Genomic DNA, 27,928 nt, shown 5'->3' with positions numbered 1-27,928 from the left:
GGCCCGGCTGATGGTAGGCTTTATATCTGAGTCCCTGGAGGTCACTGAGTGGGGCATTGCCATTGTCACGCCATGACAGGGTCAGACGCGCTGCACTTTAGGAGGATAGTGGGGGAGCCTAGAGGCAGGGAGGCCGAGTTGGCTGAGGCCACTGCGGGGGAGTCACAGGGACCAGAGCGGGACCAGGGCGGGGGTTTCTTCAGGTGGGAGAGGAGGGGGGTCATCTCCCAGCTTGGAGAACCCACCGTCAGCTAAGCGGACCCGAGGCGCCCCAGAGCTCAGTGGTCCAGCGCATGCTGCTCCCATGGCAACAACCCGGTCCGCCCTCCGCGCATCGTCACATGTCGAGAACCCTAACACCCCCCCCTCCGGGGGGCGTGGCTTCTGCAAGGAACTGTCGACGGACCGGGGTGGCTGGTCCAAGAGAGGAGTGAATGGCTCGGTGCCTTGAAGGAGTCCGGTGATCCCGACTTAGGAAGTCACCTGGGTCGGCCGGGCCAACGGACCACGGCCCCCAGGCCGGAAATGGGCGATTTGAAGGCACGTGAAGTTGCCAAGCGCCCTTCACGTGACTGGGCGGGGCTGGGATCCCATAGCCAATGGTGGCCCGAGGGGGCGGTGCCTGTGACGCGCCGGGGGCCTATCAAGGAAAGGGGGAGTGTCCCGCGGGCGGGGTAGGAGAGGAGAGGGCTGGCCTGGGGGGAGGGGGGTGTGGAAAGTGCTTGCCGGGCCCCGCCCCGTCTCCTGAAGCCGCCTGGCATCCAGGGCCGCCGCTGCTGCTGCCGCCGCAGTGGGCGATCGGGCGCGCTGAGCGCAGGGTGACGCTCCACGCCTGGCTGGAAGGTGAGCGCGGGGATCCCGGCGGGGATCGGGTTGGGGCGCTGACGGAGTCTCTCGGGGTAGGGAGGGCAGGCCGGGGGGCTGGAGGGTCTGGCTGCTGCCGGCTCCCTGCGGCGCGCGCGCTCCCTCAACCTGGACGGGAGCGCCCCCCCACCCCGTCCCAGCCTCGAGCCAGGTAGCAGCGGGGGGAGGGGGGAGCGAGGCGCGCTCAGGGCGGACGCATGGGGCATGCGCGCCCCCGGGGGGGCGGGACGGTAAGGAGGGGAGGGGGCGGGGGGGGGGACAGTGAGCCCGGGCCGGGAGGAGGGGGCCACCGGCTTTCATGGGGATGGGGAGGGGGCGCCCTGAGCGGCGGGCGTATCTCCAGGTTCTGCCCCCCGTGGGCAGGTGGGCGGACCGGGTCCCCCGCAGGGGGAGCGGATGCTCAGCACGGGAAAGTTTGTGCGGGGACCTGGGGCGGGGCCGAATGGAGCCCATCCCCAGCGCCCCTCCCCCCTGCCGGTCCCCGAAGCAGGAAGACCACCGCCCGACCCGACCCACCATGGCCGAGGAGATCGACTTCACCACCGGGGACGCCGGGGCTTCCAGCACGTACCCGATGCAGTGCTCGGCCCTGCGCAAGAACGGCTTCGTGGTGCTCAAGGGCCGGCCCTGCAAGATCGTGGAAATGTCAACTTCGAAGACGGGCAAGCATGGCCATGCCAAGGTGACCGCGCCCGCCGGCCGGGCCCCTGCTAGAACCCAGCCCCGGGGGCCTCCCGGGCGCCCCCACCCCCAGGACCAGCCGCCGCGGGCCGGGCGGGGGCTGCTGACCAGCCGCATGCAGCCTGCAGGGTCAGAGCAGTGGGGAGCCCACGGGCGGTGATTCATTCCTCCGGATCGGACTTTCTGGCCCTGCTGCAGCCCGGCACGCGCGTTGTAGTTTTCAGGAGTTGGGACCCTGGCGATGCCTTTGCACCGTGGAGGCAGAGGACCCTTTATTGATTAAGCCGCTACTCTATTTCAGGCTGTGCTAAACCCTGGTGGGAATACAATGAAGGAGGAAACGTCCCTGCCCTGTATGAGCTCAGGCCAGCCCTTGACGTTCCTCATCTCTAAAAGGAGGGTCTTCCAGCACCCTTTCAGCTCTAAATCTGTGAGCCTCCTGAGTCTCCCTGCCTCACATCTCTCCCCCACTATCTAATCTGTACCCAGAGAGTGCCCGAGTAATATTCCTAAATCACAAGGCTGACCTTGTCACTGCCGAGGCTACCTACCCATTACCTCCAGGATCAGATGCTGAGTCCTCTGTTAGGCTCACATTCTGGTGCCCACCTACCATTTGATCTTTCTCATGCATGACTTTTTCTGTCACTCCTTAGGCCCCATCTAACCCGCTTTCCTGCTTGTTCTTCTCATGCAGTCCATCTCCCCGACCTTTGCACTCCCTGTTTTGCTCCCCTGCCTCCTTGTTCATTTTCACCTCCTTCACCATCTTTAAAGCTTCAGAGTTCATCTCAGAAGTTAACTCCAACAGGAAACCTTCTCCTTTCCCAGCCCACCCCCTATCTGCCAGTACCTGTCCTCCAAGATTTACTTGTATTTCTTTTGTACTTACTGTATCCTCTGATGGAACATAAACTCAGTAAGGGCCAGGGCAGTTGCATTGTTATCTTAGTATCTTCAGTGCCCAGCTGGGGGGTGGCAGGTGCAGGGGTTCTCATCTTTTCTTGAAGATGAGAACATATCTCCTCTTTCAGAGAATTCCAAACAGTAAAATTTCTATTTGTCTCTTAAAGTAAATTAGGTGTTAGACTTGGAAAAAATTTAACAGGCTTCCCTTTGTGTGTTAGGTTCACCTGGTTGGAATTGATATTTTCACGGGCAAAAAATATGAAGATATTTGCCCTTCTACTCACAACATGGATGTTCCAAATATCAAGAGAAATGATTATCAAGTAAGTAATTTCCTCTCAATAGCAGGGTTTTTTCCCCCTTAAATATACCCATGGTTTGTTACAAGTAATATAAGACAGAGCCCTGTCATTTATCTCTTGCCGGAAATATAAGGAAAATATCTACCATAGACATTGGAAGGAGAGAGTGATTTTTCTATTTCTGTAATAGAGTTAATGTTAGCTATTTAAAAAAAAAAACTACTTTCACTTTGTAAAAAGTTGAATTTTCATTTTAAAACATTTAGTGATCTACAGAACAAGTGATGACCACACATGAAATGGTTTCTTTAAGTGAGGGAGTCCAAAGTTTCATAAAGTTAATGAAACTGCTACTTTATGCTTGCTAGAAAAAAGTCCAAATTTCATAGAACAAGTCACCTCCCCTCCACTTCAGCTGTTTTATTTTTGATCTGGTTGGTTAATCAATCACAAGTGCAAAACCTCAAGTAACTCATGCAGTGACCACTTGGCCTCACTTTGGGTTACGTTTCATACTACTGCCAGCCCAAGGATTTGTATTAACACAAATGCACTTAACCAGATGAAAAAACTTCAGACCCTTGTGAAACATAAGATTGGAGGAAATAGTCACTGAAGAACCATAGGTACAAAAATATTTATAATGGCTCTTTTTTGTGGTGACAAAGAATTGGAAACTGAGGTGGGAGGCCTGTCAGTTGGGGAGTGGCAGAGCCAGTTACAGCATATGAATGTGAATGGAATACTGGGGTGCTATAAGAAATGACTAGGGGATAGTATCAGAAAAACTTGGGAAGACTTAGGTGAACTGATGCAAAATGAAGTAAACAGAACTAGGAGAACATTGTATACAAGGACACCAATATTGTAAAGATGATCAACTGCAAATGACTTAGCTACTGTGACCAGTACAAAGATCCACAACAATCCCAAAGGACCCATAATGAAACATGCTATCCACCTCCAGAGAGAGAACTGATAGACTCAGGAGAGACAGAAGCATACCTTTTTCTCTCTTCTTATTTTTTCCTTTGGAATATGACTAATGCAAAAATAGGTTACGGCTGGCTTCATATGTATAACGAGTATTATAATTCTTACTTTCAATGAGGGGGGTATGGAGAAGGAGTGAGGGGAGAAGAGAATTTGAAATTGAAAATAAAAACTAAAATTGAGTTTTTAAAAAGGAAGGAGTTAGACAGTTAACAGATTTTTCTAAAAGATGGTAAAGACTAGATCATTATGTTTTATTCATACTGCTTTTTTATATAAAGTCATTTTTTTTAAATTGTCTCACTGAGTGAAAGGGGATGAAGACAACAGCTTAACAGTATCCTATAGTTTGAGTAACATAATTCATTGACCATATTGTGACTGGTGAAGTGAACAGATATGCTTTTGGGTTTCAGTTCCAATTACACATTTAATTCTAACACTTAGTCACAGTGTTTGCTTTTTTGGGAAATAAAAGCCAAACATAAGTGAACTAAAAGGATATACACTTGGTCAGGATCCTTTATCTATTGTTTTTTCAACCTGTGTTTTCTTAGAGAGATCAAATATGGCCATGTAGATGTTATTTCATTTTCATATTTGTGAATACCAGGGAAGAAGATAGCAATAAGAATGCTGGTTATATTGCACAGAAGGAAATCTAAATTCAGACTGTTAGATTCACTGACTCCCACTTCACATGTCATCGCTTGCTATATCTTTTACATGGTGTCATTATACACACACGTATATTTAGTGTGACAAGGACACAATCTAGAAAAGAATACTAAAAGTGGAAGATTATTTTCTTTAACCGAGCCTTTGTTAGTCATTCATCCCTATGGTTCACACCTAAATGGTGATGATGAGTGTGTGTACATTTTGCTTTTATTTCAAATCCCATCAATCCAACAGATTTATAAAACTCCTGCTCTGTGAGGAGAGAGGATTGTGCTAGGTTTAGGGAGACAGAGTCAAATTGCATATGGTCCTTATTCTTTCAAAACTTACAGTTCATCAGGATGGGAGGGCAACTTGAAGGGGGAGAAGGAGATAAGGCCTGGCCACAGACAAAGATGACATTGACACCAATAATAAAATGTTATGTGGTGTATGTTACAGAGGAACAAAGCAAAGCACTATATGAAGACCAAGGCAGAATCTGGTTGAGGGATAGGGGAATGGGGAGGAAAGACTTCATCGAGGAGATGGCACATAATTTGGGCTTTGAAACAATTATTTGCTTGTTTGTTTATATACTGAAAGAGGTGGGTGGGCATAGGAGAAAGAATAGCATTAGTCCGTGCTCTTGGTAATATGGTGGAATCATGAAATTGCTGAGGAGAAAGGCCAAATGTTAGCATAGTTCGGTACTGGTTGTGTTGGTGTGTATTGTTAGGGCAGCACAGGATGCTCATTTCTGTTACTTTACACCCATTCTGGAAGACTTTGATCTTTAGAGATCTTTCTAACAGGGGTTCAGCCACACTGGTGTCTTTATTAACCCCATCCTTCACTTTTACTTATGAAGTCCTTGTAACACATTTAATTAAAAATCTCAGCCTTCTTCTCGTAGCTTGGTTGAGAATGAGGAATCTTGTTTTTTCTGTTGAAGCTTGCAAAATTCTAAACTTCATTATAGAGGATTGCATTTTGTATCTAATCTATCTTGATATTTTCCTCAGTGGTTAGTGGAGGCCTTTGTATGTGGGTGTTTCATCGGTATTTGTTGAGTTAACTACATCTTCATACCCCACAGAGTGAGAAATCATCTGTCCATTTCAGTAATTGAAAAGTAGATTGAAGTTTCATATTTATTTTAATCTCCTTTGTGTGTTCTCCCTTCTGTTAGGTTCAAAGCTACCATGGGAAAATTGACATATTTTGTTTATACATAGCTCTTTGTTTCCCCTCTCTCCCACCAAGGGGCCATTACTTATAACAAATAATCTTTTTTTAAGAGGAGAAGAGATTAACAAAAACCGCAAAACCATTTAGCATATAGAAAAGGTCTGTTACAAGCATGTACCATACCTGTGGATCCCCAACTGTGCAAAGGGTAGAGGAGGGGTTATAGCTCTCTTGGGAACAAAAGTTAATCATCATTTCACGAAATTTGGTTTTCAGGCATTTTGCTGTTTTTTCTACTTGTGGTGATTATTGTATATTGCTTTCTGACTACTTACTTCACTTTGTATTAGTATAAGTCTTTCCACATTCCTCTATATTCATCACATTCATTATTTTTTATAGCACAATAATATTCTATTACATGCAGAAACTGTGATTTATTTATTTATTCCACAGTGAATGGGTAACCAGTTTTTTTTTTTTACTACCCCAAAAAGTGATGCTATAAATATTTTGGTGTAGATGAATCCTTCCTTTTTGTCAGTGACCTCCTCACTGTGCTGTGGGATCTCTGGGTCAACAGATATGAATATTTCTTTTAGTCATTTGCATAATTCTAAACTGTTTTTTAGAATGGTTAAACCAATTCACAGTCTCATCAACAGTGCATTAGGTTGGGACAGCTAGGTGGCGAAGTGGATAGAGCACCGGCCCTGGATTCAGGAGGACCTGAGTTCAAATCCGGCCTCAGACACTTAACACTTACTAGCTGTGTGACCCTGGGCAAGTCACTTGGCCCCAATTGCCTCACCAAAAAAACAAAAAACCAAAAAACAATGTATTAGGTTATCTGTCTTTCCTCAACTCCTCAAACATTTAACTGTTATCTTTTTGCTATGTTTATTGATTTGTTGGAGGTGAGGTAAACCATGAAGGTTGTTTTGATTTGCATTTCTCTTATTAGTAATGTTGAACTTTTATATACACAGATAATGTTGTTTATATATTATTTTTCTTATGATAATTGTTCATGTACTTTTACGACTTCTCTATTGATAAATGGCTTTTGTTCTTTCTCTTAGATATAAAAATATATATTATGTTTCTGCTATATTTTGGATACCGAGCCTATTCATTATATATATTTGATAGATACAAAGATTTTTTTCCCCAGATGGCCCTTTTTTCCCCTTATCCTAGATATGTTAAAATTGTTTCTGCAAAATCTTTTCAACGTCAGGTAATCACATTATCTGTTTTATTGTTTACAATTGCCTGGATCCCTTGTTTGGTTAGAAATCTATGCCATAGATATGAAAGGCATATGATGCTTTTATTCTAATCATTTAATTGTATGATGGATCTATTTTTAATTCATTGTGGGAATATACTATAATATGTTGGCCTATGGGTAATTTCTACCAGATTTCTATCCAGTCTTCAGGTTTATCAAATAGGTTATTGAGTTCAATTATTTATGATTCTTCCTCATATAATTTGTTCTAGTGATCGGCTTTTTTATTTTTAGTGGTATCAAATGATTTTGATGATTTCTGCTTTATGATATTGTCCAAGGTGTGGAAGTACTATTCTCCCTTCATTCCTATCTTTTCCCCCAGTGTATTCCATGGTATTCTAGAGCTTTTGTTCCTCCAAATGAACTGTGTTATTATTTTGTCCAGCTCTTTGAAGTGTCCCTTTGATGGTTTGATTAGTTAATTGATTGATGGAAGGTAGCTCTTGTACCTTCTATTAGGGGACAGAACTAGTTTGGAAGAGAATAGCTCATTGCTCTGGATTTTCTAGAATGTAGAAATTATATGAAATGTAGCACTGTGTTCAAAGCTGAGAACTGTCCCTGTGGCCCTGGACAAGTTATTTAATCTCTCTGAGTCTAAATTCCCTAGTCTGAGAATGAGCATAGTGAGCTAGTCATCTCTAAGCCAGCATCCTTTGCTTTTACCATTAGTTGTCCATTTTCATCTGTTATGGTGTCCTGATTCTAAATAGATGGAAAAATCAGCAGTGTCATTTGTATATTGTGCGGTTACGTGTCCTGGGTGTTTTTTGTGTTTCCAAACTTCATCAAGAGGGCTGTTTTTTAAATTGGTGTGACTCATTTAATGACGCTACAGCTTAGTCTTGTTTAGGCCTTGAAACTTTCCTTGGTGACATCTTGTCAGTTGCTCATCTGGGTTTAAGGATGTGTATGAGGAAGAAAACAAGGTGGAGAAAGAGAAAAGGTGACTCTCTTTAAATATGTGTAGTCATTTTTTGTTATGGAAAGCTCTCGATGGATTAATGGTCAGAAAAGGCATCAAAGTGACATCACCTCTCTCTCCTCCAAGGTGTAGTCATGTAGCCCTGTATTCTTTAGCTCAGGATTACATTTGATTAGGCTCCGGGAAAACTGGCTCAAACCCATGAGACTAATTTGTATCAGAAAGTTAATTTAATAGTTCAGAAAGCCAATCTAGTGGTTCACAATGGAAAATAGCACTTTCTAATAAGGAAAGGTACTTAGGAAACCAAATGAAGATGGCCAGGCTGCTTGAGATCAGAGTAAGGGAGGGGCACGTAGGGATGGTCTGCACACCCCCCTCCTAGGACTTCAGACACTCAGCCACTTTCCACCAGAGAGACCCTGCCCACAATGGATCCCCACAATTCTCCCTTGTTCTTTTTTCATTCTTCTGTTTGCATCAAGAAGAGAAGCTCTTGCAGAAGCAGGTGTTTTCTTTTCTTTCTTTTTTTAAATAAAATACTTTATATCCCCCAACACTGTTGGCCAAGGTAGGAAGATATGTTGCCACCTCCCGAATGTGGTTTCTTTTCTCCTTGGATTCCAAGCCATGCTTTCACAGCTCATTGTGCCACCTGGCCATGAGAGGCCTGACATTTTTGAATAGAGTAAAGCAGCCACAAGGCCTGCGGGTGGCCAGGCCTTCTCTCCCCAAGCAGCTGGCCCATGGTGTTCGGTTTTGCTTTTAACATCCTTCCAAGAGAAGTTAAAAGGCATGTCAAGTAGATGGTGGTAGTTCACTTCAGAAGGCTGGTGTGGTGTGAAGCCCCATTGCCTCCTTTTGAAAAGATGCTAGTTTTTGTTGCAAAAGGGTAAGAGGTGGGCAGATCACACAATCATTTGTGGACACTCCCTGATACTGTTCCGTGCACACTGCTCGTTGTCTCTGTCACTGGAGGAGGGACTGGGCTTCTCACCAGTGTCTGCTTACCTCCAGTGGGTCAGTCTGCTGGCTCAGCTGTTTTTTGTGGAAACCAGTCTCTAGAATGAAATTTATAGTAATGTGGGGACTGTAAATGACGACCTGGGTTGTGCTTATAGCTTTCACCTCTTTTTCTTAACAATTTAAGGAGCGGAAAGGGGGATGCCTTTTTCCTTAGAAGTAATGAAAGCAACACCTTCTTTATTACAGCTGATTTGCATTCAAGACGGTTACCTATCCCTGCTGACAGAAACTGGGGAAGTTCGTGAGGATCTTAAGGTTCCAGAAGGTGAATTGGGCAAGGAGATCGAAGGGAAATACAATGCGGGTGAAGACGTGCAGGTAAGGACATGATGGAGTGTTATCTTGGTGAGGTTTTTGAATTTAGAAACTGACCCTGTAAGAATGAGTGTATTCTTGGTTTATTTTTGTTACCTGAAGCTCACCTCAGCTGTCTCATTGTTACATGGAGGGAAGTCATTCTAGTTCCTCCAGTGCTCTGCCAGTGGGGGTCTTACATAGAAATGGCCTCTGGCCTAGGCCCATCAGTAACCTTGAGGGTTTGAATCAGACCATAGAAGGAAAGTTAGCCACCAAGGCCACAAAGCTTTTGTCCCCACTACCTTAAGAAGACCATGCCCTGAGGCACTGAGAAGAGAAAGTGTGAAAGTATCATTTGATATGATATGCTTATAATGCTTAATTTTTCCTCAACATTGTTATTATTATTATTATTATTATTTTTGGTGAGGCAATTGGGGTTAAGTGACTTGCCCAGGGTCACACAGCTAGGAAGTGTTAAGTGTCTGAGGCTGGATTTGAACTCAGGTACTCCTGACTCCAGGGCCGATGCTCTATCCACTGCGCCACCTAGCTGCCCCCGTTGTTATTATTTTTGCTGAAAACTAAAGTGGGTCTCTGCAAAACAACTTGCTTTCAATCTGTTTAGAAACAAGTTGGCTCTTTGTTGGTGTGCCCTGTTTCAGGTACACCCTTACCAGAAAACTGTGAAAAACCGGATAGTTGCTGGCAAATACAAAACACAGTTCAGAGCTTTGTATGTCTAAGAGGTTTTAGGAACTGGAAGAGAATTTGCTTTAAATGTCAAGATGACTGGTTCCCCCCAGATTTAGTCTCATGGATCAAAATTGAAAGCTGGAAGGGACCACCCCTCATTTTATAACTGAGGAAACTGATCCCTCAAAAAAAGGAGTGACTTGCTCTAACTTACCCCACAAAGGAGAGCTCATAGATCCTCCTGCCCACTCCCTACTTTGAAGCAGCTCTTTGGGACCACCTTGAAAACTCCCCTTCTCAGAAGTCACTTCTCAGGTGGTGAAAAGGATGGATTCCCAAATATGCTACACACCCAATACTCTTAGACTGCTTTTGTCAATGACACTTTTTAGAGGTCCGTTGTTACTTTACAAGCCACCAACGCTCTAACCTGCCTGTGTTTTTGTCCTTGCAGGTCTCTGTCATGTGTGCAATGAGTGAAGAATATGCTGTAGCCATAAAGCCCTGCAAATAAACGAACCCTCAGGCTCGAGCAAACGGCTTCAGTCTGGCTAAACCCAGGTCTTCACTTTGGTTCTTACTGTCACCAAAGCTCTGGCCTTCCCAAGCAACCTCATGCCTTTTTTTCGTTTTGGTTTTTGTTTTTTTCAGAATAGTGCTGGATTCTATTTTAGTTTTGAAGACAAGTGGCAATTTTAAACAATCGCATAGCTTTGTAATTCTCCATGTATTTTATAGATCTGTTTCCGTCAACATTCCTGATAGCTGTTAGTTTATGGGTCCAAGAAACTCGGTAAGATTCTTTTCATTAGGCATGTTGTAATTTGCTTGAGGCAGTAGTTTGAGCTGTAGTTTGACGAAAGATAAACCAAGGTTATAGATGAAATAATGTAGTGTTGAAATATCAGATGTTGGTAAAATTAATGCAGTATAATTCCAAACTTTTTAACTTAAAGTAAGAAAGTTTTAGAGAATGGAATAATCGCAGTTTAGAATGGTGTGTGCCAAGCACAATTCTTAAAAAAAAAAATATTCTAGTGATTCAAAATTGCCGGTTGCCTTTCAAAAGTTCAAATGGCCATGTGCAACTAACTGTATTACCTCTGTTATAGTATTCTTTGCCACCTTTTGGGCATCCTTATTATAATCTTACTCAATTGTGTCAAAGCCCTGCTTATGGACAAGGAGGGACATTCAGAATGTTGGGTAAATGTTGTTACAAAGCTAGGTTATAAAATGGGGGTGGAGAGAGTAATTAAAGCTGGAGATTTTCACACGAGGCCTTTGTCTTCAGACTGAAAAGTAGAAAAATGCCATTATAATTGGCTTTTTCTCTTAGCTCTCTTTTTCTAGAAATGTTATTAAAAGGAGGAGCAACTAGCTCCATAAGATAATGTTTGTAGAACTCATGCATTAAGTAAATGCTTGGCTTCTAACAGAATTTTGGCCATTTAAAAAAGAATATTTGGCATGGAAGCTTTAGTCAAACAAAATGCCAGAACTTGTTTTAAACTTAATATGAAGAAATTGATCGTCTTCTGCTACTGACATTTTACATGTCTCTCTAAACAAAATTGAATTCGTGGATCAAATGCAGATTTATGTATATGAATTATTTTTTTTCTTTTTCTTTTTTTTAAACAATCATAGCATATATGTTCTGGTTTGCTAGCATCTGTAAACTTCTGTAGCAACGTTTTTTTGACTGACTGTTGTGTCATTTAGTGCAGTAACTGGTCAAAAACCTAACAAGGAAACAGCTGTAGGACTGGCCAAATAGTTTAGCTTAAGGTGAGATTGATTACCTTGTGTCACATTTCTTTAGTGTCATTGGGTCTAGTCTTAGACTTGTTGCCAGAATTGGGGACTTTTTTTAGAAGTGGAAGGAAAGGGAAGGCGAAGAGAATGAAATTCACTCACCATTTGTAAATCAGAGTTCGTCTTGTAGACAGATTCTGTGCCATCCCTTGTCTTCTGTGCCCTTGTTCTGTCCTAATCTGCATCACTCCCCCACCCCAGAAACCCCGTTTTTGTCCTTTCGTGTATGCATAGTCCAGGCTGCTGCTTCATCTGACGCAGGAGACTAAGGGAGATCGCAATAAGATCAATCAGCACTAAGAGATTCTATTTCAGATGTAGTTATTTTCCAAATGGTTTGAGGCAAGTAATTTACCTTTCTACTTGCTTCATTTTGTATACTTGAAAAAAATTCTCATCTTGAATTCTGCTGGTCCATTTCAAGATCCAGCACATAGAAACTTAGCAGAGATGCAGAGGAGGAACCTGGACAACCACAAGGAATCTTAAACCTTGTGGTCAAAACCAAATGAGAACTTCAGTTTTGTTTCCCTGGCCAAGGCACAGTTAAGTGTGGCTTCTTCATTCTTCCTGATGTTCTGTTTTCAATACCCACTCCATGCTTCTTGTCTATGATGTTATCAATCTGCTGCTAGGTTGCATGGTTGTTCACTGTAGAGAAGACTGGTAAGTGATCAAACGTGCTCAGTCAGTGTTACCAGCGACTCAAATGGCAAGTCAGAATCCAAGTAGAAAATTAACTAGTTTAGCACAAATTTTAAGCTGGCATGCCCTAGTTTTTTCTGACATGTTAAACTTCACATAAGTGTATTTCTAATTGCAATGTAAGGGTAAAAAAGCCACAACCCTGTATTCCTAACTTAGTATCTGTTGAATGGCAAAAGCTATATTTATGCAGCTAACATTTAGTTTTTAATACAATACTTCCTCAAAGTATTCTCTATAAAATATAAATACTTTTTACTGTTTTCTGTATCATCTGTGTGGCTATTTTGAAGGCATTAGGACCATCTTTTTCCATGTATCCCTTGATAGAGAAGAGACTCTATAAAGCAAGTATTTCATTATTTGATCAAAGTTGCCTCTGTTTGAAAGAATGCAAGGACCACAATTTTTAACGTAAAGAACAGAAAGGCCACTTTCTTTTAAAGAATTAAGTGTCTTAATTCTTCTTAGTATTGTTGCACTACTGGCAGCATATGGTTAAAAATCTTGCTTTCCCATATGCAGAACATCACACGCCGTGTGCACAGTTTACACAGCGTGGCGTAGCCTATACGTCTAGGCATTTCATCAGTTTGTTTTGCAGTATTAACCAATGAGCCCGGTGAGTTTAAAGCAAATGTTTCCTCATTGGCAAACTGGTTGATAACTTTTTTTAAAAATCGTACTTTATTATTTGCTTAAAATTTTTATAAGATTACCTGTGGAACAAATGAAACCCTGCAATCTAGATCCGTGTCCAGACATACCTTTGATGCCTCGAGGCCCCCCTACAAGAGCTGTAGGTCTAATCTAAGACTGTTACTCACGCAACGCAACATTTCTTTTTTTTTTCATTTGTAGCACGAATTTTTAAATGAACACTACACTCCCAACCAACTGTTGTTGCCACGGCACAATGTTGATAAACTTTACTAAGATGCTGCAATAAAGCAAAATTGTGTGGGCTGTAAAATTATGGATATATTGTCATTCCGAAACTTGCCATTTTGTGGCACAATATGTAGGTGTGAATATAGATTCACACACATAGCCTTGCGTAGTTTTGTTCTTTTTGAAGTCTTTACAATTCTCTAAAGTACTGTAGTCTGTTAGTGCCTCAAATGTTGGTAAATTTTCCGTTAAGCCTTTCCAGTTCTTGTCTGTGTTTTTGGTCTTGATGGTTTCTCAACTGGAATATTTCTAGCTTGAGCTTATTTGGAGTGCATTGTTCTCAGGGCTCTTTTTGCTAAGTTGAAATTAGCTGGTTAGTTATTTTATAATAACTGCAAGTACATTGCAGAATTCCCCTAAATCAAAACCCCTTTCGCTTGCTCACAGTATACTGTAAGTATTTGACCTTAGCAGGCTATAAACTTCATTCCAAAATAGAGAGGAATCAATCACATTTGGAATGACGGCAGTCACTGTGTTGGAACCTCACTTCTAATAGTGTTTACTCTAGAATGCAATTCAATATAAGGGAATTGTGCCTTGCGCCCTCTCCAAGGAAGTTGACTTAGTAAAGTATATAGAGCACTTAATTATGAGGAAAATCCATCCATGGTGTCGATTGCAAAGCTCTTCTGTCGAGTGACTTTGAGATTAGAGCTACGGGATGGAGAGATGATTTATAAAGTAGCCTCTAATTCTGCTTGTTCTTCCGAGGATAAGTAAAATGATAGCATCAAGGCAAATTTAAGTGCCTCAAAAATGTTGTGCTTTTCCAATGATTGTGTTTCCCGTAGCATAGAGGATGCACGCAGCCCCAGGCTGGGCATGTGTGCACTGTAAGCCACTGCAAAAGTGCACTGGTTGCCAGACTCCGTGCATCTTCCCCCTTGGTGAGAGAAATACATTACATGTACTAGATATGAAGGCTCTCTCACACAAAGTTCCCAAAGCTTTGCTTTCTTATTGGGGAGCTTAGGTCTCAGGCAAGGTTTTTGAGGACATCCCTGGGAAGATCCTGGGTGATGACTGCCTTGCCTAGTAAAGCCATTAAATTCTCTTGTTAACAACTGCATTTGAGGCTAAGGGTGGTTCCATGGGTTGTGGTTAATATCCACTGTAAATGAGATGCACTCAGGTTAAGACAGAATGCTTATTATAAATCTGTAGTAATAAGATAGCTTAGTGTTTGAAAAGTATTAATTCCATTTAATCATGTTTTCATAAATATAATTTACATAGAGAGGCAAGGGGAGAGATACTAGTTAAAATGACATTGAGTAAATACAGTGACATTTTGCTAGTATTAAACAGTTGTTTATCTTAGAAGAAATGAATCTTGGCTTTGAACTGGATATATCAGTGGGTTTTAGATATATCTTAAGATGCTTACAATATCATAAGGTCAGCAGGATGAAGATCATAATCGTGAATTTTATGTTTCACCAATAATTGCAAATGTTAGTGTTTTTGTTAAACTCACAAAAATTGTTGAAATCCTTTGAAATCTAGGTGGTGAACTCATTAACTATAATTTTATATCTATACTGTTGTTCCATTTTTACTTTTTTAAGTTATGACAAGTAAAAATAAAGCAAAACTGAAGGCTTGTTCTCTTGGTGTGTACTTTTTTCCTGCTTGATTAGTATGTACCTCTCAAATTTAAAACTGTTCAAACTAAGGGTTGGTTAAAAAAGTTGAAATGAAATAATGCTTACATCATTGTCAAATAGTAAAACGCAAACTCAGCACAAATTTTTATACTGATTTTTAGATTCCGTTTTTACTTTATAGCCATACTTGAAGGTACCCTAGCAGTTAGAAATAGATGTTTTAAAAGGCACTGCCTCCTTTTAGAATCCTTGGGCTCCTCCAAGGCCCTGGCAGTTCTCGTGAGACCTTTCCAGATGTCCGTGACATCATTAGTGCTCAGTCATTTACACATTATCACATACACACAGAACTGCTTGTGCAGAGTGGACTTGTCAGGCCAGATTGCTATAGAACATCACTAACATGGAAAAATAAGCATGCTTTCTCTGAACAATATTGCCTGCAGCTATACTGGTGGCTGTATTAACTTTGGGGGGGGCGGGCATTGAGGGTTAAGTGACTTGCCCAAGGTCACAGAGCTAGTAAGTGTCAAGTGTCGGAGGATGGATTTGAACTCAGGTCCTCCTGAATCCAGGGCCGGTGCTTTATCCACTGAGCCACCTAGCTGCCCTGTTATTAACTTTTTAAATGCAACATATACTGGAAAGGAATATGATGCTGTACTTGTAAGCTTCAGGCATAATCTTTAGCTTGAATTTTGTCTCCCATCCAAAGGACATGTTCAACTTCAGCAAAACAGCATGTTGGTCAGTTACTTAGATAAATCATATACACTCTAAACGAAAACATTTGTCTATACTCTGAAAATTTCTAAGCTTTGACAAAGGTGTTATTTGTCAAAAGTGACCTTCTAGGAAAAGTTAAAAATAGTTATAAAGTGGTGTGTTTCACAGTAGTGAATGTAAACTCTGAGCCTTATTTTTGGATAAATACCTTCCTTGGGAAAGGAAGGGTAAGAAGAGAGGAATCTTTGAAATAAATGGCTTCTAAGAAAACTGAAAAAAGGATTTAGTTCTAATATGAACATCAGCAGCTTGCCCAATATCCCCAAAAGAGTTCTAAATCTACTAATTCTGAAGTTTTTATAAGCCCAGAAAGAACTTCTGAAATGAGAACTCTTCTCATTGAGTTGCATTTTGTTTGTAATCTTAATGTGATCTCTGGGGAGAAGAATGTATTTCATTCTGGGGCTCTCTCCATGTCAATCTTTTGTCATCTACTTGACAATAAGATAATCTTGGGTAAATTCATGCTTGTGAAATAATGTGGTAACCTAGTGCAGTTACCCCCTTGTAATTCAGTTTTCTACAGGTTGGACTACCAACAGCTTTCCACCTCTTTCATATATCTGTTGGATTGTTTAAAATTATTTCACATTTTGAAACTAAGAAAATGGATTAGATAATATAGGTTGTGAACTCAGAAAAAAAAATCCTGATTGGCTTTTACAATACTGACCATTCAAAAAGCTATTTTTCATTAAAAGGTGAGCAATGTACTTCAATTAGTTAAGCAAAGCTTAGAAGGAATTTAGCCTTTTATCTACAAAATATAAAGTATTAATACAATTAATAATAACTACTGAGTAATGTTAGAAACCTAAAGCCAGGGCCGGCTAGGTGGTGCAGTGGATAAAGCACCGGCCCTAGATTCAGGAGGACCTGAGTTCAAAATGGGCCTTGGACACTTGACACTTACTAGCTGTGTGACCCTGGGCAAGTCACTTAGCCCCCATTGCCCCGGAAAAAAAAAAGCTAAAGCTATTTGCTTTCCTATTAATCCCTGCTTTTAGAGCATTTAGAAATATAAAATAAGTATTTTAACTCACATATAGAATTCCATGGTGAATTATTTCCTTTCATTTTTGCATATATATTTAAATTTTTTTCCAATCTGTTTCTATATGGTTTTTCCCATTTGCCGACTGTTAATTCTTAACACATAATAATCACAGAAAGGTAACCTGTTCCCATTTTCATTTGTGTTTTATACCGAGGATAAAATAACTCAGGAAGGAAATTAACATAAAAATCCCCAAGGGCAGTCATCTTAAGGCTAAGCAAGATCCATGGAGTAGTCTGCTAAAAGTTTGGAGTCAAGGGTGAAGATTCTGTGTTCATTCTTTGGCGCCTTTAGGAACTACAAGCCCCCCAAAAGTAGAGGTCAATGTGGTCAAAACAGCAATGATTGAAAGCAAAAATAAACTTCTTTGACAATGTCATTAGGTATCAGCTGGGCAGTGTGCTGCCTGCCGGCAGAGAAACTACAGAGTCTGAGACTCAGTTATTTTATGTTAGAAGATGCCAAGCAGGGCCTGAGTGACATCTGGGCTATTAAGAGTGGAGAGGAGACGGGCAGGTTTGGCAACTATTGTGAGCAACATAGGCTAACAATGCACGTGTACTTCATTGTGGCAGTACTAATGCAGATTGGCATTGGGAATTAAGGGCCGGAATGAGTGAGAAATCAAGTAGCCTATGAAGGTGGCTTTTCCAGGGAGCTCATTTATATAGTGTTTTTCCACTGTCATAGATGCCCAGGTCCAGGAACAGATGTGGAGGGAAGATAGTGCTGTTCTGCAGGATGTTTAGATTTCTGCTGGTATCATTTTGTAAACTGCCTATTCTAGGACACTAAGTAGACCATTGGAGCCTTGAAAAAACTAAATGGGTACCAGGTTACCTAAATCTAGTTCTTGGATATTAGGTTATCTTCCAAGCATATTTAACAAGATAGAATCCATTCACTCGTTTCCAATAAGAAGTCCTGCCATCAGCATGATAGTACCTCTGCTTTAGAGAACACGAAGTTGTGCTCATCAGTGTGGGTTAATACAAAAATAATAATCTAATAGGAAATTAGCAGCAATTGAGGGAGAGAAGAAGGGACTGCTTAAAAATTAAAATACTTAAGTTTAAAAAGTTCCTTTCTTAGGAATAGGCAATAACAGAATTTAACTTGATTGTTTAGAAATGCAACTGAGGTATAGCTATAAATTCTTTGTAACTTGGTCCTTTCGTATGTAGTACATGGTAGTTGGCCCAAAGACACTTACTTTGGCCCAATTAGTAAGGAAAAAAAATAAGATACCCTTATCTTTGCTCAAATCCTTACTGCCAGCTCTTAAAACATTTTATTTCCCTACATGGTACTCACACAGAAGTAGTTCCTAGGGGCAGCTAGGTGGCGCAGTGGATAGAGCACCGGCCCTGGAGTCAGGAGTACCTGAGTTCAAATCTGGCCTCAGACACTTAACACTTACTAGCTGTGTGACCCTGGGCAAGTCACTTAACCCCAATTGCCTCACTAAAAAAAAAAAAAAAACAAAAAAAAAGAAGTAGTTCCTAACTGGGTAAAAGAGAAGGTATAGCTACTTAGCTCTATTTTTGTTGTTGTTGTTGTTTGTTTGTTTGTTTGTTTTTTGTTTTGGTGAGACAATTGGGGTTAAGTGACTTGCCCAGGGTCACACAGCTAGCAAGTGTTAAGTGTCTGAGGCTGGTTTTGAACTCAGGTACTCCTGAATCCAGGGCCAGTACTCTATCCACTGTGCCACCTAGCTGCCCCATGCTACTTAGCTCTAAAAGATGCTGTGCGGTGTTCTACAGTAAACAGTCCCTATAGCTTGAATTGTGCCTCAAGCGAAATTGAAGTATAACTGTAACCCAGCCACGGCTCTTTTTCTGCCTAAACCCAGGGTGGCCTAGTATTAGTTTACAAACTGCCGCAGATGCTTATCTTTAGAATAGAATGTCAGACTGGAAACTCATTTGTTCTTTGTTTCAGTACTGAAGTTTTTGTATGGCTTCTGAAATGTCCTTGAGTCCCTCATTCCAGGCTAACATGTTATTGCCTCTCTTAAAAGCAAAGTGTGGTGGCATATGGGGCAGATGTGTACATGTAGAAGAGACCTTAATAATGAAAACTTATTCTTAACCCAGTATATATTATTTGAAAGATGTATTATATTGTTTGCTTCTGGGCACTGGATGCATATAATTCTAAAAGCATTAAGAAGCAAAAGAATTTGTGAAATTCAAAAAAAATCAATGCAAACAAGATTAAAAGGAAAACAGAAAGCTGGAAAACAATTTTTACAGCCACAGTTTCTGATAAAGGCCTCATATTTAAAATAGAGAGAACCAAATCAGATATATAAGAATACAAGTCATTCCTCAGTTGAAAAATGGTCAAAGGATATGAACAGGCAGTTCTCAGATGAGGAAATTAAAGCTATATAGAGCCATATGAAAAAATGTTCTCAATCCCTACTGATTAAAGAAATGCAAATTAAAATGACTTTGAGGTACCACCTCACACCTATCCAATTGGCTAATATGATAAAAAAGGAAAATGATAAGTGTTGGAGGAGATATGAGAAAATTGGAACACTAATGCACTGTTGGTGGAGTTGTGAACTGATTCCAACCATTCTGGACAGCAATTTGGAACCATTCCCAAAAAACTATAAAACTCTGCATACCCTTTTACCCAACAATACCACTATTAGGTCTGTATCCCAAAGAAATCATAAAAAGGGAAAATGACCCACATGTATAAAAATATTTATAGGTCCTCTTTGTGGTAGCAAAGAATTGGAAACTGAAGGGATGCCCATCAATTGGGGAATGGCTGAACAAGTTGTGGTATATGGATGTAATGGAATACTATTGTACTGTAAGAAATGATGAGCAAGCAGATTTCAGAAAAATTTGGAAAGACTTACATGAATTGATGCTGAGTGAATTAAGCAGAACCAGGAGAACATTGTACACAGTATCAACAACATTGTACAAATCGAAATGTAACTCTCTCTCTGGCTCGCTCTCTCACTCTCTTGCTCTCTCACATGGCTAATATGGAAATATATTTTGCATGATTTCACATGTATAATCCATATTTTGCTTGCTTCTCGGTGGATGAGGGTGGGAGGGAAGGAGAGAATCTGGAACTCTAAAAAGAAAAGAATATTTAAAATATCTTTAAAAAAATATTTTTAAAAATTTATTTAAAAAAAAAGAAAGTATATTAGCTAGTGATTTGTCTCTTGGGTCCATTTAACCTGTTAACACCAATTAGCTTTTACAAAAGAATATTTGATGTTAAAATAGAACAAGAACTAGTTACAAATATTTCCTCAACACCTGGGGAAACACTCTTTCCTAGACCACCTTTGGTCCCTGTGAAGAGTAGGTTCAAACTTAATGTAGCTTCTAGATAACTTTCTCCCCACAAGTTCACTTTGAAATGTTGTATGGCTGATGCAGGGATGAGTGCACATCTCTATTCCTGCTAGGCTAAGACAAAGGCACTTGGGACTTCCCCCCTCTCACCATCTGCCTTTCCACAAATCTCAGAATGGATTCATCCACTCCTGGATCTCTGGTGGATTGCTCTCCTCATTTTACAGCCATCTCCAACTTCCTTTACAGAAAGGTAGGAAAGAATGGACCCCAGCAGAGTCAGAAGCAAGTCCATGAGCTCACTGGCTACATGATGGCCCAGGCAAGGAGATAATGGCCAGAGTCCTCTTCCCCCATATCAGGTCCTCGTCTTCTCACTTGAAAACCACCAGACCAAAGTCATGACTCCCTTGTTTTGGCTGGGTGATATCTTCCAAGTGCACCCTAGTTCTTGCTATGCAGCCAATGAAGAAACCATGATGCAATTAACGGACTGGAACCCACCACAGAATGTTCGGATCTACTCCAAACCAGGAGGCCAGTTGCATCACTTCCCATCATGTTTTTCTAGAAGCAAGCATTCAAGCTTCTCTTCCCTGGGGATTCCCCTCCCCGACCCTGCCCATCACACCTAGATAATTGCAGGAGCCTCCTTTCTGCTCTCTCAGCCTCCAATATTTCCTGCCTCTAATGTTATACTCTGCTTCCATAACTAAAGTTCCTCAAGGATTACTTTATTCCTCTTGTTTCAAGCTCTTCAATAATTCCCTCTTACCTACAGAATAAAGTCCGGACTCCTTAGCTACTGCAAACATTTGCATCTCCACCATGCCATTTTTCCTCATGAGCCCCTTGCCTGACACAGGCCTTGTATATAGCTCTTAGTATTATAAATTTGAATCGGTTCCCTATATAGCTTGGAAATTAGTTGCTACAAACATTTTCCCCCATTTACATGTTTCTCTTCTAATTTTAGCTGCATTGGTTTTCTGTACAAAAACTTTAATTTTATGCAAACAATCCATTTTACCTTTTGTGACCCCCTCTATCTCTTGTTTCATCACAGGTTTGGGGTTTTTTTCTATCCATAGATCCAACAAGTAATTTCTTTCTTGCTTCTTTAATTTGTGTCACCCTTTATGTCTAAGTCATGGAACAAAGAAATGGAGCTTAGCTTAGTATATGATGATAGTACATCATATAGTTGATCTATACCTAATTTCTGCCAGGCCACTTTCCAGCTTTCCCAATAGCTTTTATTAAAAAATGAGTGTGTCCTCCTATAGCTGGGATCTTTGGGTTTATCACACACTAGGCTACTGTGCTCATTTGATTCTGCATATTATGTACCTTATCAGTTATACTGATCAACCTCTCTATTTCTTACCCAATACCCAATGGTTTTGGTGATTATGGATTTTGTAATGTATATTGAGAACTAATAATGCTAGACCTTCTTCTTTCCCATTTCTCCCCTTGATTTCCTTTGAGATTCTTGTACTTCTATTCCTCTTGATTCATTTAATATTTTTCTAGTTCTATAAAACATGTTTTTTGAAGTTTGATTGGTATGGCACTGAATAAGACAATGGATGTAGGTAGTATTTTAATTTTTATTGTATTGGCTTGGCCTGTCCATGAGTAATTGATATTTCTCCAGTTATTATATCTTTTTTTATTTCTGTAAAGAACATTTTGTAATTGTGTTCTCATAGTTTTGTGTGTTTCTTGGTAGTTAGGCTCCCAATCATTTTATGCTTTTTGTGGTATTGGGAGTGGTGTTTTTTTCTATACCTTCCTGCTGGATGATGTTGGTAATATTCAAAGATGCTAATGATTTGTAAGGGTTTATTTTGTATCCTGCAATTGTTGAAGTTGTTCATTGCTTTTAAGTTAACTGCCTAGTATTCTCTTAGTAAACCATCACATTTGCAAAAAGTGGTCATTTTGTTTCTTCTTTGCCTATATATATTCCCTAAATTCCTTTTTCATTTCTTATTGCTTAGGTAGGATTTCTATCACTATATTGAATAATAATGGTAAAAGTGAACATCCATGTTCTACACTAGATCTTAACAAGGCTTCTAGTTTATCCCAATTACAAATAATTCTGGCCCTTGGTTTTAAATAAATCCTATTTTTGTTAAGGAAAGATGCATTTATTCCCATGCTCTCTAGTGTTTTTAAGAGAAATGAGTATTATATCTTGCCAAAATATTTTTTCTGCACATATTGATATAATCATGACTTTTGTTGTTAATATGGTGAATTATAGTCAGTGATATGTTGCTAAAATCTTCTTGCTAATGTTTTATTTAAAATTTTTGCATCAATATTCATTAGGGATATTAGTTTACAATTTTCTTTCTCTGTTTTGACTTACCCTGGTTTAGGTATTAACACTTTATTTGTATTATAGGAAATAGGTCCCCTTCTTTTTCTGGGGTTTTTTTTTGTCACATTGAAATTATTTTCTTAAATGTTTGATAAAATCTGCTTGTAAATCCATCTGATCTTGGTGGTGTTTTTTTCCTCTAGGAGTTCATTTATGACTTATTAAATCCCTTCTTTTCTTAGTTGGGATAAATTCTCTATTTCTTAATTCTATTGATCTGCACATTTTATATTTTTGTAACCATTCATTTCATTTAAATTGTCATTTTTATTGGCATGCAATTGGGCAAAACCATTCTTAACAAGTTCTTTCATTTCTTCTTTATTAGTTGTGAATTACACCTGGGATGCAATTAATATCTGCTAAGCCACTGAATGAATGGATGTGTTGTGAATGAGAAAAAAAATAAGTCAAACAGGGCAGGTTTTAATTTTAAAAGAAAAAGAAAAAATACGGAAGAAATGTTAAAGGTAATCTTATCAAAATCCAGCATTTATTAGCCACTTACTATCTGCAAGACACTGTGCTACATGATGAGGGTTCAAAGACAAAAATGAGAGACTTCCTGTCCTCTGAGTAGCTTGAAATCTGGAATACAAGATATAAACAGATAATAGCGTACAACCTGTCTAATAGAACACAACCTGTAAACAGATAAAAGCATACAACCTGTCTGATAGAACACATATAAACAGATGATAGTATATAACGTGTCTAATAGAACACAACATGTAAACATAATAGTAAACAACCTGTCTGATAGAATATAACATGTCAACAGATAATAATATACAACCTGTCTAATAGAGCACAAGGGGTTAAAAAAAACACAACAGGTAAACAAACAGATAGTAATGAGGAAGTCATATGGAGCTTTCCCATTGTATAGCACATGACACTTGTTGTCTGAGCTGCACAACTCTCTGAAATAGGCGATATTATTATCCCCATTTTACAGATGAGGAAAATTCAGCTTAGTGACTTGCCCAAGGTCATCACTAGTTGGTGTCATGGGTGAGGATTTGAACCTAGACTTTCCTGACTCCAAGACGACTCTTCACTACGAATGCAACTACGGGGATCAAAAAAGGGTTCTCAAAAGAGATAACACATGAATTGAGCCTTGAATAGAGCTGGGAATCCTAGGGAGTGGAGCCAGTGTCGGAATGCATTCCAAGCAAAAGCCTCGGAGGGCTGAGTGGTAATTAGGGCAGTCTGAGATCCAAAGAATTACAGAACCAAGTAAAATATGTTTTTATACCAAGAACAAATGTTATGGTCAGAACTGAGGTCTTGTCTTCTTATTAAGTAACAGGAAAATGGGTCTGTTGAATACAACCAGTCCAAAGGAGATGTGTATCAATTTGATAATTGTCTTAAACTTAGCACGTTCTGAATTCAGAGGGGAAATGAAGGGACAAATAAAGGGAGGTGCCCGGGCATGAGCCCAGGATGTCTCTCAGGAAGGCTGAGGATTCATGCAGTGCCTCCTGAAGCTCACAGTGATTAGAGAGACAGCTTCAGACTAATGAAATTAGAAGGTGCTCTAATTAATATCTGCTGACAGCAAAGTCCTTGAGGCTTTCTACAAGCTGGTACGAATTGCTCTGTAACGGAACTATTGTTGTCTCCACAGAGCCCGGATTTTAAGTCGGAGGATCGAGGATAAAGCCCAACCCTGGAAGCTCCCAGCTGAGTGACCTTGAACTAAATCACTTGCCTTGTCTTGGCTTCACTTTCTTTATCTTCGAAATGGGGGAGAGGGAGTGCTGAGAAACTCAAATATTTAGAACTGGAAGAAGACTTCTTGGTCACCCTTTCCAATCCCCTTGCTTTACAGATGGGAACTGGGGCTCAGAGAGTTTTGGGGCTTCCCAGAGTCTTGCAGGTGACAGAATCAGGATTCTAACCCAGGTCTTCCGACTTCAAATCCAGCCCTCTTTGTAGAAGTGGATCCAGTGATCTCCAAGGAGCTTTCTAGAGGTAACCATAGGATCTGGGATCCCCCCAAAGTATCTTGGGGAGGACAACAATAACCCTGCCCATTTAGGGGCCATCAAGTGTGCCCCCTCACATTTGATCTGTTAGTTTTCACTCTTTAGAAGCCAGAACATGGAAATTTAAGACTTCAGCCTGAGTAATTTAATGCTTAAGACACTAAAGGAGATGAATATATTTCTATATTAAGAGATTTGCTATAGGGAGATCACTTTTCCACCCCTCCCTAAACAAACCCTTGGAGTCTGATTCAAGCAAAAAAAAAAAATAGCTGGTATTGTCAGAGGAAAATATACCACCTCTTCAAATATATTCTACAAATCTAAATTATATAGTTTTATATGCAGCCCTATCAATGGACTTCCCAGAGTTTAACTTGGGTTCCACACAATTATCTGCGTGAAAAGGAAAGAAGAAGAACAAGGATATATTTTTATTACTGAGGTACTGGGAACTAGAGTGAGGAATTGGTGAAGCAGAAAGAGGTAGATAGATAATGATGAAGTTTGGGCAAGAGAGTCTCCAAAATCATGCTGAATTGAACCTTTTTTCCAAATTATTTTCTTATAGATCTCTATTAAAATGTAGTTAACACCAGTGTAAATGTGGGGATTGTGTTCATCAATAACCCAACTACCCTAGCCCAAAGTAACTAGCAAGATACTATGCCCTGATATATTAACCAGGCGAGAGCATCTATATTGAATCAACAAATGAGTTTAGATTAGGTACAAGTCCTTGATTAATTTAGAAGTGCTTGAAAGCTATTGGGTAGAATGAAGTGATGTTGCACATAAAGTACATTTGTATTGGTTGAAGAGGGTTTATATGAGATTCAAATGAGATATTTGTAAAGGAGTAGGCACCATATAAATGATAGCAATGATGATGGTGGTGGTGGTGATGGGTGAGGGTGATGAGGATAACAAGGGTGATACCCTACAGGGCTTGTCTAAAACCAGCAAGCTATTTTAGAATCAGGAATTTGAGTTTCTGATAGCAAGGGCTGCCTCAGCTAAATTCATGAAGGGTAATAGCTTTTGAAGGGGGAGGAAACAAGTCTCTTCTTTGCCCCCAGTTGCCTGGAAGATGGCCTTGTGAACTTGGAAGCATGAGAGAATTTGTCATTTTTGTTGGACTTCTAGCAGCATCTACATGACAACCACAGATGATAACAGGCCCAGGCACACTGAGGAAAGTCAGTAAAAGCCCAGTAAAATGCTACACTATGCCTAAGAAGTACTCTATTAAGGGAAGAAATGGATTTCTGGCAACCAGGAGCTGTGATTTTACCCCTTGGCCACACTTGCTCTCCGCCTTTTAGCCCACTTACTCCTGGACTTTGTCTGTACTGGTGGTAAGAGATTGTCACAGACTCTTCTTACCATATTCTTTTAGTAAATAACCCTTTCTAAAAGCTCTTTAAATCAGACTAACAAGGGACAATCAGAAAGACCAGAGCAGAATCAGAAGGATAATCAGGTATCAAGGATAATCAGAAGGAGCCATAGTACTGGAAGACCAATGAATCCTGTGAATCATAGATATTGTCCTCATGTTATGATGAGGAGCCCGACGTGTGAAGAAGTTATCCAATAGGACAGCTGGAATGTGTCACAGATGATTAACAAAAGTTTGGGTTTTCCTGTCTTGAAGACATGGAAGGGATGTTGTGAGCATCAAATGAGCTAAAGTTTAAAACATTTGGCAAACAAATAGATGCACAAATGTTGCTGTTATTATCATTATCATTATCATTTTTTATTATTATTATCTCCCAACTTTCTCTCCAATGAAAATTATAATGAACCATACTATTTGGCTACCACACTTATTGATCTTCCCAAATTAATTCCAAATGAATCTGTGATGCTGCAAGCATACCCTCTCGTCCATGAACATCATCATCATAACATCATACATGTTAGTTTTAAAAGAGAATCTTCAGACAAGACCTGCTTGATTTGAGCATTTTTGAAAGTTCCTGCCCTCTGAGGTAAACAAGAATCTTTCAGCATGTCCTGGTTATTTGGAAATCCTTCTTAAGTTGCTTTTAGGTGTTCCTTGTTTAAACAGCTTCATCAGATAGTAAGTTGTCATGGTATAGTTAGGCCACCAAGAGCAAGGATCTTTTTTTTTTTTTTTTTTTTTTTGCGCGGGGCAATGGGGGTTAAGTGACTTGCCCAGGGTCACACGGTTAGTAAGTGTCAAGTGTCTGAGGCCAGACTTGAACCCAGGTACTCCTGAATCCAGGGCCGGTGCTTTATCCACTGCGCCACCTAGCCGCCCCAAGAGCAAGGATCTTAATGTCTGGTGTTAGAAGGAACCTTAAGGGTCAATTGGTCTACATTTTGTCATTAGTTCACATTTTGCAGGTGAGGAAACTGAGGCTCCAAGAGAGTGACTCGATTGCTCAAAGCCACACAAAAGTGATAAGTAACTGAGCCCAGATTCTAAGCCAAGTTCTCTGACCTCAAGATCTAACAAGCAAAATGTCAATAGCTTTAGGAGATACAAAAACTTTCCTATTTTACACAAATTTTGAGAAGCCTCTGTAGCTCTTTAGATTCCTACCCTTCAGTTCAACTTAGTTAAAATTAGCCTAAAATTAGTCAGGCAGAACCACAAGATTTTCCATAGGAAACTAAGTTCTGCACTGTGTCCCAGGTCAGTGATTTCTTGGCTTTCTGGATGGAAGTCAGGTGTTTCAGCTTAGCCCTAGTTCATTGTAAAACACAGATGAAAAGAACTATGACTAAATTTTCTAATTTTATTATTTAAGATATTTATAATTATTAGAAAGTGAGACAGAACAGGAGAGTCTGGTCTTTTTCTACCAATATTATGCTGCTGATGCTACTAGGATTTTGTGAGAAATAATTATTAATGACCGATATCAAGGGGAACTTCAGATCCCCCCTTGTGTTAAATGCCATCAGCCACACTCCCATCCCCTCTCAAGATCACACCCAGATAGAAGTAACAATGCTGGCTCAGTCTAGGTGGGGTCCAAATTCTTTGGCTTGATTACCACACATAGAGATATTTTCCTCAAACAAAAGGACTTTCAGCCCCTTTGACCAGATGTAATCCACCTTTAATTATGTGAACCAATGAGATTTGATTGATGTATAATGATGTTATCAAAAGGGATAAAAACCTGAAAAAGTAGCCAAGGCCTCTTTGGACCGAGGGAGCTGCTTTGTTAATCCCTTACAGGTGCAGATTGATAATAAGCTTATCCAAAATTGTCTCTCCTAATTATTTTAACTGACACAATTTATAAGGTTTGCAAACAGTGTTATAGGTGCTATTGCTCCCTTTTAGAGACGATAATTGAGTCGACGAAAGGTTAAGTGACTTGCCCACTGAAGCATTTAAGAGTAGTTGATAGATTAAGTACCTAGTCATACAGCTGCTAAATGTCCG

At 40.3% G+C, this 27,928-nt stretch overlaps 1 protein-coding gene across 3 annotated transcripts; it reads left to right on the top strand.

Moving 5' to 3' along the window:
• The first annotated feature begins 712 nt into the window (after nucleotides 1–712).
• Nucleotides 713–14,922, top strand: EIF5A2 (eukaryotic translation initiation factor 5A2). Of its 3 annotated transcripts, none has more exons than XM_043997824.1 (6): nucleotides 713–843; nucleotides 1,355–1,546; nucleotides 1,847–1,975; nucleotides 2,673–2,777; nucleotides 9,035–9,166; nucleotides 10,296–14,922. In XM_043997824.1, exons 2-6 carry the CDS (start codon nucleotides 1,382–1,384, stop codon nucleotides 10,353–10,355), a joined length of 591 nt encoding a protein of 196 aa, XP_043853759.1. In that variant the 5' UTR covers nucleotides 713–843; nucleotides 1,355–1,381; the 3' UTR covers nucleotides 10,356–14,922. The 3 variants fall into 3 exon arrangements, with proteins under 3 accessions (XP_043853759.1, XP_043853760.1, XP_043853762.1); XM_043997825.1 differs by having other exon boundaries at nucleotides 1,352–1,546; XM_043997827.1 differs by lacking the exon at nucleotides 1,847–1,975.
• The last annotated feature ends 13,006 nt before the right edge of the window (nucleotides 14,923–27,928 follow it).

Source organism: Dromiciops gliroides, chromosome 3, assembly GCF_019393635.1.
Source record: "Dromiciops gliroides isolate mDroGli1 chromosome 3, mDroGli1.pri, whole genome shotgun sequence".
Classification (NCBI taxonomy): Eukaryota; Metazoa; Chordata; class Mammalia; order Microbiotheria; family Microbiotheriidae; genus Dromiciops; species Dromiciops gliroides.
The sequence above is the reverse complement of the archived record's forward strand: the minus strand, read 5'-3'. Positions and strand labels throughout refer to the sequence as shown.

Coding starts and splice junctions, on each gene's coding strand:
- EIF5A2 (XM_043997824.1), top strand. CDS start 1,382: ATGGCCGAGGAGATCGACTTCACCACCGGGGACGCCGGGGCTTCCAGC. Junction 1,976..2,672: donor ACCCTTTCAGCTCTAAATCT/GTGAGCCTCCTG, acceptor TTTGTGTGTTAG/GTTCACCTGGTTGGAATTGA. Junction 9,167..10,295: donor ATGCGGGTGAAGACGTGCAG/GTAAGGACATGA, acceptor TTGTCCTTGCAG/GTCTCTGTCATGTGTGCAAT.